At 43.9% G+C, this 11,014-nt stretch overlaps 1 protein-coding gene across 1 annotated transcript; it reads left to right on the forward strand.

Moving 5' to 3' along the window:
- Positions 1-653: 653 nt before the first annotated feature.
- On the forward strand, positions 654-1,121 carry LOC138907869 (uncharacterized mitochondrial protein AtMg00810-like). The gene is made up of 2 exons (XM_070198490.1): positions 654-804; positions 922-1,121. Exons 1-2 carry the CDS (start codon positions 654-656, stop codon positions 1,119-1,121), a joined length of 351 nt encoding a protein of 116 aa, XP_070054591.1.
- Positions 1,122-11,014: the final 9,893 nt, after the last annotated feature.

An 11,014-nucleotide genomic window follows, 5' to 3' on the forward strand; every position in this document is an offset into this window, starting at 1 on the left:
TGTTATAGGAACCGGGTGGGTGTTCAGAAACAAGCTTGGTGAGTTTGGGAACACAACAAGGAACAAGGCCAGGTTAGTAGTTCAAGGCTATAATCAAGAAGAAGGTATTGACTATGATGAGACTTTTGCTCTAGTTGCATGAATGGAAGCCATCAAAATTCTCATTGCCTTTGCATCTCATATGGAATTCAAATTAATCCAAATGGATGTCAAGAGTTCATTTCTGAATGGGTATTTAAAGGAAGAAATCTTTGTCAAACAACTACCTAGTTTTGAGTGTCATGAGCCTCGTGAACATATATTCAAGCTTGACAAGGAAATATATGGTTTAAATCAGGCCCCTCTACATGGTATAAGAGGTTGTCCAGGTTCCTTCTGGAAAATGGCTTTACAAGAGGAAAAATTGACAAAACTCTACTTTTGAAGAAACGAGGGAGGAACCTGCTGATTGTGCAAGTTTATGTTGACGACATCATTTTTGGTGCAATAAATAATTCCTCGTGTGAGGAGTTTTCCAAGCTTATGGAAAGCGAGTTTGAGATGAGCATGATGGGGGAACTGAACTTTTTCTTAGGTCTGCAAGTTAAGCAAACCTCTAAAGGAACGATGATAAGTCAGAAGAAATACATTAAAGAACTTCGAAGAGATTTGAGATGGAAAGTTCAAAAACCATTGATACCCCTATTGCCACTTCCACTCGTCTGGACATGGATGAACCTGGTTCTCGTGTGAACGAAACTATGTATAGAGGCATCATTGGTTCACTCTTGTATCTCACAGCCAACAGACCTGATATTGTGTTCAGTGTGGGATTATGTGCTAGATTCCAATCAAGTCTATAGGAATCTCATCTGAAAGCTACTAAGAGGATTCTAAGGTATCTCAGAGAAACACAGGACCTAGTCCTCTACTATCGTTCAGGAGACAATTTTGACTTAATTGGGTATGTTGATGTTGATTATGCTGGTTACTTAATGGATAGAAAGAGCACATCTGGCATGGAACATTTCCTGGGATCATGCTTGATTTCATGGGGTACAAAGAAAAAAAACTCTGTGGCTCTTTCTACTACCAAAGCTGAATATGTGGCAGCTGCATCCCGTTGTACTCAACTATTATAGATCGAGCAACAACTGGAAGATTTTGGTGTGTTTTCTGATTGTGTGTCATTACTGTATGATAACACAAGTACTCTCAACATGGCAAAGAACCCGGTCCAGCATTAGAGAACAAATCACATTGATGTCTGGCATCATTTTCTCAGGGATAATGTTGAAAAGGGTTTCATCTATATAAAGTTTTTCAAAATAGAGGACCAGGTAGCTGACATCTTCACCAAAGCATTGAGCAGAGAGCACTTTGAAAAGAATCGACTAGCGTTGGGGCTGATAAAATCAAACCGAGCACCAGGTCACTCAATGATTGGCTATGAAAGAATGAACATGTAAACTGCTAAAAAGTGTCTTCTGGCAATTTCTAACTCATTTCTATAGGTAAACACGCATGAAAACTACAAAGCAAATAAGCAGCTAATAATATTGCATTCTGGTAAAATAATGAGGCTCACATTTACAAAACTCAATCAGGGAACCTGGATCCCTTGGCTCAGGTTAGTAGTTCCTTTTACACTAATACACATTTTAAATGGCTATAAAGGTGCCATGTCATTAGATTAGTCTGTCTCTATCTCTCATCCTTTTAAATCCTAAACGTCATACCCGTTACAAACCGACCCGTCTACCCAGTCCGTTGCACCCTTTTGTAACTAATCCATCACCTCTTTAAATAACCCTAAGAGATGTCTTTCTCACAACTGTTCACATCAAAGCCATCAAACTTCACCTTTTTCTCAAAAACCCTCTCTTTCTCATGTCTTTACTTCCAAAAATACACTATGTCTTCCCAGAATCCACAGGTTTCAAATGTTACCAGTGTCACTCCTACTGCATCTTCGTCTCACAAAGCACTGCAGCGTGAGCCTGAGTCTCAAATGTCACTCACTGAAAACCCCAACCCAGACCAATAACCACTCACTATTTCTTCTCCAAACCCATCGAGTTCTAGTTCTCATCACAGTCATAAGAATCAAAACCCCAAAAGATTTGTCATTATAGCCTCTCCCTCTTCCTCGCCAGAAAAAATGGAAGACGATGAAATGTTGGATGGAGAAGAGGGACAAGAGGTCTCAAGTCAGCAAGTAGTCTCTGCAGCCCAACAAGATATTGTTGGCAGTGGTGAAGCATTAGAAGTTTCTGCTCCAACGTTTGATCTGAATTTTGCCTCTCCGACAGGTAATACTCCTCCTGCATCTACTGATTCTACATTGTTGGGTGTAAGTGAGAGAGAAGCTATCGAGAACATGTTACTTATTTCTACCATAGAGGGTTGGTTGGGGAGTATGAGTGTGGTGATATGACTGCTGGGTCTCAGGGGGATGGAGAAGGAAATGGCATTGAAGGCGGGGAACTGGTGCCTGTTGAAAACACAGTGCCAGTTAGTACTACATGGGAAACACCAGAGAGGCCTGCTCCCTCTGCCCAAGAAGATCACTCTGCTCCTACTTGGGATGAAATCCCATGCTCCTCAAAAGAGCCCTGGTCAGTACTGGCCATGCTCCTTCTCCTCACTTTAATGCAGTGCCATTGGATTTTATTATTCCTGAAATGAGACCCTTGTCTGAAGAGGAGAATGAGAACAATGAGGAAGACTATGATAATGTGACTGTGGCAAGTTTAATTGCTGCTAGAAGTGGTAGGGAAGTTCCCAAAGAGCCCGTTCTTAAAAGACCCACTACTAGGCAGCAGAAGAAAAAAGCTCTTGAGAGTGCTCTGAAGAGAAATAAGGAGGAAAAGAAAAGAAGGAGGTTGGTAAAAAGGGGAAAGCTAGTGAATGAGGAGGATATGCCTCCGGAAAACATTGTGAATGTTGAAGATGGAGGGGTGAATGAGGAACATGCTTCCTTAATTCGTAAATCCTCTAAGAAATTTGTGACTACAAAGCCCAAGAGAGGATCGTTTGTACAAGAGGTGGAGTTTAATAAAGATAAGTGTGTTGAAGGAGAGGAGTCTGGTGAGAAGTCTGAAAAAAAGGAGAGAAATGTGAAGAAGTCCTTGAAGAGGAAGGCAAGTGACAAAGAGGAACTTGGCTCCTCCAAGAAAGCCAATGTGGATGTGTCTGAAGTTGAGAGAAGAGAAACCCTTAAGAAGCAAAGGGTGCTATGGGGCAGAGCATTTGATGTTGACATTCTTGAAATGTCAGGCATGAGACATCTGTTTGCAATCTGCGAGTTTCAGAAGTGGACTCATCTGCTTACCATTCAGAGTCCCAAGGTTTATGAAGAGGAGGTTTGCAGTTTCTATGCAGATCTGTTTACTGTGGAAGACGACAACATCTGCTTGGAGGTTAATAGAGTAGATTTTTTAACGGGCGAGGTTGTTCTAGGAAGTATCTTGGGTGTGCCCACTGAAGGATTCTCATCTGTTGAAGGGACATGTTCCCCTGACTTTAGAAAGGTCATTCTAAAAGCTCAGGCTGTTCAGCAAGGGGAAAGACTGCACAAGAAGGCCCTCCTTCCAGAGTATCACCTTATGTTTAAAATGGTGAATAAGGTCCTTCTTCCACACGTAGAAAGGCGTTCCATTGCTTCAAAAGCAAACATGTTCCTCATGGAAGCTCTGGATGCATACACAACCATCAATCTGTCTGGTATCATGATTGAACATATGAAAAATGTGGCAGGTTTCAAGGATGGGAACCATGGTTTGCCTTATGGGTTCTTGCTTACTCGCGTGTTTGAATTCTTCAAAGTCCCTTTGGGAAGAGCAGCAGTCGGAACTCGAAAGCCAACTTTCTCGAAGTCAACCTTGGAGGAGTGTGATTATATTAACAAGAAGGGGGTGTTGGCAGCAATTTTACCATTTCTTAGTTAATTGATGCTCAGAATACTGCTAACGAGGAAATAAGGAGGTTGAAGGCCGGGAATGCCATTCTCTAGGGAAAACTCAGTCAAGCCAAGGAGGAACCTAGTTCCAGCAGTGTGCAAGGCGCAGAGGTTGCCCGCTTGACTACTAAAAATGCAGACCTGAGGAAACAGGTCGAGGACCTGAAAGAGCAGCCGATAAACGAGAAGGTCTGCAAATGCTCGAGTGGACATTCTTCTCAAAGCACTTGCCTCTTCATCCTTCCCTCCCTCTTCCAGTGCCCCTTAAACAGTTCATTTCTCAGTGTCTAGTTTGAATGATGTTTGTCTTAACCTCAATGTCTCTTTTGGCTTGTTGTTGTTATGACTAGTACTTTAGGTTGTTTTTATGTGGATATTTTTGTAACAATGGTGCTATTTCCTCTGTTTTCATCTCTTATTAATTAATGAGCATCTCAGTCTTTTGCTATGTATGTTATACTCTTGCATTCTGTTTTTAGCCATGTTGTGTGCACACATATGGCATGAGTTAACCTTTCTGGACTTCTTTTTGCATTTACTTGCGTATAATCTTTTGATGATGCCAAAAGGGGGAAGAAAATTGAGAGGGGGGACAAAAAGGGGAACAAGCGCTGCTAGCAACTATCTGGTATTAAGTAATAGCACCATAGTTGAAACATATGTATTATTACATCAATCATAGGCAACTTTAGTAAGTAGTACTTATTTACAATTTTAAGGTTCAAGATTTTGAATTATTTGAAAATATGATTTTAGAATTTGATATTTTTATTACTCTTCTATGATTATATCTATTGCCTGTTTGACCAAAAAATATAACTCTCGGTTAAACTATTAAATTTATATAATAAGGAGGTTAAATCTAGTTAAGGATAATAACTTTAGACACTAATCTTGAAAACGTATAGTAGATGGGACAGATCCTGTAGATGATTGATGACAATGAATGCAAAATATCCTTCAAGCCTGAACATTAATGGAGGTGTAACTAATAATAAATGGTAATAAATGGTATTTAAGTAAATAAGGAGAAATATTGACCCAATAATAAGTGGGTTGAATGAATATTTCTCCTGACAATGATGAATGACAGATAAGTTCAAGATTCGTATGAACAATCTTCGAATTCGATGGAAAAGTGGAATGATATGGCCCAGAATCTTTATCAAAAGGTAGTCTTCGTATTTTTGCAAGAGAGAAAGTCTTCGTTTCAAAAGTGTTCTTATCAGAATCAATATTGCATGCCCCTATCACTGTCTCTTCTTTCTATATATATGGGGCCTTTTTCTTAGGAAATCCTAATAGGACAAACATTAGAAATATTACAAGTCTTATCACTAATAGTCGATCTCGACCTCGACCCTTGTTGACATCTTGACCGCGATCTCTATCGATGTCTCGACCACGGCTGATATCGACCAGGACTTTTGATTTCCCCTTTGCGTCGTCTAATAGATGAGAATGAAGAGGAAGGATCATCACCGAATGACGATAACTCGCTTCTCCGCAAGAAGCGATCTGTAGATATCGGCGAAAGAGCTGCCCGTGCGGGGGGTTTGGTGATGGCAGATTTTGTCGTATGAGAAATGACGACCATTGACCTTGGAGATGGCGCCGAGTTGCTGACCACGATCTTGCTGCTGTCGGAGGCCGAGGGATATACGTTGCTCCCTGAGGCCAAAATGGATTTTGAGGGGCCGTCAGCGAGAGTCCCTGACACCCTACGAGAGGACGAGCCGTCGACCTCGTTACAAGCTGAGGATCCTTCTTCCCAGGTTGACACAAAGGGGAAAAGTGTAGCCGAAGAAGTCTATGAGACGGGCTCCGATGTGGACACCGAAGAAGTTAGGATGATAGGGGAAAGACTAACCCGACTCAAGGTGAGATTGGAGGGGAGCACACGGACTATCGCGATCCCTTTGGACCGGATTCTGCTAGTTAATACGGAGGATGTGGTCCTCTCTCTTGGTACCCTATGTTCCGATGTGGAGGGTAAAACCCTCGAGAAACTGAAGGACGCTACTTTTTCGAGGTGCATAGCTGGCGTCGCTCTTAAGGTAAGCCTTTGATCTTTCTTTATTTTTTATGCTTTCTTTGTTTTGTATATTGAATCCAGTTTTATTCTTACTCGCTATGGCTTTCTTTTAGACCGTGATCTTGGAGATGGAGAGTGCCCGCCGAGAGAAGAGGCGTAAGGCCATTTTTCATAAGATGGAGCGGAAATATCGCGAATCTCGAAAAATGTAGTGAACTCGAGGGGCGTTCAGGGACAAAGAAGAGGAGCTGGAGGTGAGCCGGGGGGTCGAGGCCCAATGTGTCAATATTCAAGCCCAAGTAGTCTCATTACGCGCTGAGCTCGAGGAGTGTCAGCTCCAAGTGGTCACTTTGAGTAGCGAGGTTTCCGAGAAGGTAGCGGGTTTGGAGAAGGCAGAGTCGGCCCAGTTATCGGCTACGAGGAAAATGAAGGCTTTAGAGGTCGCTATCCGTGTTCTCCATTCTGAGCGGGATTGCACTTTGGAGACGGCTAGACTTAGAGAGGAGCGACTTGATGAGAGGAAAAGGGAGTTAGAAAAAGAAGCTCCGGGCCTTAGCGATCGAGTTGCCTCTATTGAGGCCGAGAAGGTGCAGTTATTGGCTCAGTCGTCCTCCTCCCGCGCTTCTGCTTTTCCTGATGTTCCTCGGGATTTATACGAGGAGTGGATTCACGCCGAGGCTCAGCTGGATATATTCAGGGATTTGATGGGAGTGGGGCAGTTTCAGAACTCGTCTTCGAGGATGCACGTGTTAAAGCGCGTAACGCTCAGTTTGCTTGTGGCTATGATCCCGTTACACCGGAAGCTGGCGATGATGACGAAGGAGCGAGCGTTAATCGGATCGAACATGGTACCTGTTATGAGGATGAATATCCTGTTGGCGAAGGCGATGAGACGGGTGAAGATGGTTTGGACGATCAAGCGAGTGGCGCTGCTGAGCCGGGTGGCGATTATTTCTCTCCTTTTTTTGTCTTAATCACGGACGTGTGTACGTTTGTATGCGTGCAGCCTTTGTAAAAACTATTCTATAGTATGAAATGTTAGTTTTGTTATTCGTACCTAGTTTCTTTTCTTTGTTCGGATTTGTGCACTTTTCTTATTTTGTTGCTTGACTGCCTCTGTAGTAAAAAAATTGTTTGAATGTGCCGAATAGTTGTTTATTCGAACGAGGTCGAATGCAACCTTTAATTAATTGAGGTCGTGGGCTGAATAGGTGTTTATTCGAACGAGACCGAATGTAATCTTATATTAATTAAATAAGGTCGTGGGCCGAGTAGGTGTTAATTCAAACGAGGTCGAATGTAACCTTATATTAATTAAAGCTGTGGGCAGATTAGGTGTTAACTCGAATGAGGTCGAATGTAACCTTATGTTAATTGAGGCCGTGGGCTGATGAGGTGTTAACTGGAACAAGGTCGAATGTAACCTTATATTAATTGAGGTCATGAGCCGAGTAAGCGTTAATGCGAACGAGGTCGAATGTAACCTTGTATTAATTGAAGCCGTGAGCCGATTAGGTGTAACTCGAACGAGGTCGAATGTAACATTATATTAATTGAGGCCGTAGGCCGAGTAGGTATTAATTCGAACGAGGTCTAATATAACCTTTAATTGGGGGAGAGCGGGGATAAACTTCATATGCTTGTGCTTTATTCATATTCTTGGAGAGATTTACATATTTTTCGGGTGTAGGCTGGTAGTTCAGTCCTAGTCTATCTAGTCCCTTTATTGGTCAAACTAGAAAAATAGTGAGAGATTGAGCAATGAACTAGCCGTCCAGTGCCCTCATTTGTGCGCACTTCAATCTTGAAGTATCCCCATCCTTGCCTTGTTAAAAACCTCCTCGAGAAGACCTAATTGGGACAAAACTCGAGAAAGGGAAAAAGAGTGCGACTTTGGGGGCCTTGTCCTTAAAAAGTTGAAGTGCTTGAGGTATGTAATGTTCCAGTTGTTTGGTAGTCGCGTTCCTTCCATTGTTTCTAGTGTGAATGACCCTTTGCCTGCCGCTGCCGTGACTTTGTAGGGACCCTCCCAGTTTGTTCCTAGTTTGCCTTCCCGTGGGTCTTTGCTTGCTTGTGTTTTAGCTTTCATCACGTAGTCCCCGACTTTAAGCGGGCTGATTTATTCTCTTTTGTTATAGTAGTGTTTTGCTTGCTGCTTTTGGGCGACCATTCTCACATAGGCCATATCTCTTCGTTCCTCGACTTCGTCGAGCTCCTGCCTTCTACCGTCATTGTTCTGGGGTCCGCTTTTACGGAAGTATCATAGACTGGGTTCTCCGACCTCGACTAGTATTACTTCGTCAGTCCCATAGACTAACGAGTATGGCATTTCCCCTGTGCTCATTTTTGGCGTTGTTCGGTAGGCCCAGAGTACTTCTGGTAATATCTTCGACCACAGTCCCTTGGCGTCTTCGAGCTTCTTCTTCATGATGTTAAGTATTGACTTGTTTGAGGATTCCGCTTGCCCGTTACCCGCAGGGTGGTATGGCAGTGGCAGTATTCTTTTGATGTGCCATTTTTCGAAAAGGTCGGCGACCTTCTTTCCTGCAAATTGAGGCCGTTGTCGCAGCTGATTTCTTTGGGGAAACCAAAATGGCATATGATGTTCTTCCATATGAAGGGGATTACTTCCTTTTCGCGTATTTGGGCGAATGCTCCTGCTTCCACCCAATTAGAGAAATAGTCAGTTAAAACTAAGAGAAATCGTACGTTACCTCGTCGGGACGGGAGGGGGCCCACGATATTCATTCCCCATTTGATGAATGGCCAAGGGGAAGTTACTGAGTGTAGGCGTTCGCCTGCTTGGTAGATCATTGGGGCGTACTTCTAGCATTGCGCGCATTTTTTTACTAAATCTGCGGCCTACTTTTTCAGGGTGGGCCAATAGTTTCCTGCTCGTATGAGGCATCTGACCAACACTCGATTGCCGGAATGAGCTCCAGAGTGACCTTCGTGCACTTCTTCAAGGACGCATCGCGTCTGATTTGGGCCTAAGAATTTCGCCAGAAGGCCACCATATGTCCTTTTGTATAGGTTGTTGTGAATGAGGTTGTACCTGGCCGCATGCATTCGCAGCTTCTTGGCCTCTTTTTTGTCGCTGCAGAGTGCACCATCCGGCAAATATGTAATAATACGGTTGCGCCAGTCCCAAGTTAGGTTTATATTTCTTACCTTGATTTGGTGTATCGACGAGGTGAGGAGGTGGACCACATTTTGGTCTCCGGTTGTGATGTTTTTGGTGGCTGCCGCTAATTTGGCGAGGCCGTCCGCCTTGATATTCTGTGCTCGGGGAATCTGATCGAGCTGACATTCGTCAAACTCTGGTAGTAGTTTGCAAATTTTGGTCTGGTATTTTTGTAACCTCTGCTCCTTGATTTGGAAAGTCCCTATGACTTGGTTGAGCATGAGCTGAGAGTCGCAGCGCAGCCTTAGCCGCTTTGCCCCGTATTTGAGTGCGTCTTAATCCTGCAATTACGGCCTCATACTCGGCCTCGTTGTTAGTCATGTCTAGGCATCTTATGGACTGGTGAATCACTTTGCTTGTTGGGACTTCTAGTATGAGTCCCAGCCCGGAACCCGGCGCATTAGATGCACCGTCAGTGTATAAGACCCAGAGGTCATGTATTTGGGAAGGAGCGTGGATGACTTCCTTTTCGACTTCGAGCAATATGTGCGCACTGAAGTCGGCGAGGACCTGAGACTTTATTGTCGTTAGCGGCCGATATGTAATATCATGCTCTCTTCATTCAATGGCCCATTTGGCTAATCTGCCCGAATGTTTGGGTTTGTGCAAAATGATTCTTAAGGGGAAAGCCGTGACGACCGAGATGGGATGGCATTGGAAATACGGTCTAAGCTTTCGTGAAGCTACGACCAAGGCCAAGGCCAGTTTTTCAAGATAGGGGTACCTCATCTCGGCGTCGACCACCGTTTTGCTAATGTAATAGATGGGAGATTGCGTACCTTTATTTTCTTGGACTAAGACTGCGCTAACAGCTACCTCGGACACGGCGAGATAAATAAGAAGAGGTTGTCCTAGTTCCGGTTTTGAGAGCAACAACGATGAGGATAGGTACACCTTTAACTCCTTTAGTGCTTGGACACACTCAGGGGTCCATTGGAGGCCATTCTCTTTTTTGAGTACGTCGAAGAACTTGTAGCATCTATCGGAGGATCCCGAGATGAACCTTGATAGAGCGTCTATTCGGCCAGTTAGCTTCTGGACTTGCTTTTTGGTAGTCAAGTGCTCTAGAATACCCTCGATGGCCTTGATTTGGTCGGGATTGACCTCGATACCCCGCTGCGACACTAGGAAGCCCAAGAATTTCCCTGAGGCCACGCCGAATGCACATTTCTCGGGGTTTAGTTTCATGCTGTATTGCCTGAGTATGTGGAATACTTCTCTTAAGTGGTCGATGTGATCTTCCCTTCTTTTGGACTTGACCAGTATGTCGTCGATGTATACCTCCATCGTCTTTCCGAGTTGTTCTTTGAACATCATCGTCACCAACCTTAGGTAAGTTGCCCCCGCATTTTTCAATCCGAAAGGCATGACCCTATAGCAGTACGTCCCTTGGTGGGTGATGAAGGTGGTTTTTTCCTGATCCTCTTTTGCCATAAGGATCTAGTTGTAGCCCGAGTAGGAATCCAAGAAACTTAACAACTCGTGCCCGGCTGTCGCGTCAATGAGCCGGTCGATGTGGGGTAATGGGAATGAGTCCTTTGGGCAGGCTTTGTTTAGGTCGGTGAAGTCTACACATATTCGCCACTTTCCGTTCTTCTTTTTCACCATGACCACGTTGGCGACCTATTGGGGGTACTTCGACTCCGTGATGGAACCATTTTCCAGTAGTTTTTTCACTTCTTCACGCACCACGTTATTGATTGCGGGGTTGAACTTGCGTCGTACCAGCCTTACCGGGGTAGAGTGGGTCGACGTTCAATCTGTGTGTGACGATCTCCTTTGGGATACCTGGCATATCTGTATGGCTAAAAGCAAACAAGTCTGCGTTAGCAATTAGAAATTTGCAGAACTTTCC

The sequence above is a fragment of the Nicotiana tomentosiformis genome, chromosome 1, assembly GCF_000390325.3.
Source record: "Nicotiana tomentosiformis chromosome 1, ASM39032v3, whole genome shotgun sequence".
NCBI lineage: Eukaryota > Viridiplantae > Streptophyta > Magnoliopsida > Solanales > Solanaceae > Nicotiana > Nicotiana tomentosiformis.

What these genes read in the sequence shown, in the direction of transcription:
- LOC138907869 (XM_070198490.1), top strand. Translation starts at nt 654, where the DNA reads ATGGAAAGTTCAAAAACCATTGATACCCCTATTGCCACTTCCACTCGT. An exon ending in CAGACCTGATATTGTGTTCA is followed by an intron (nt 805 to 921) that starts GTGTGGGATTAT and finishes ACTATCGTTCAG; the next exon opens with GAGACAATTTTGACTTAATT.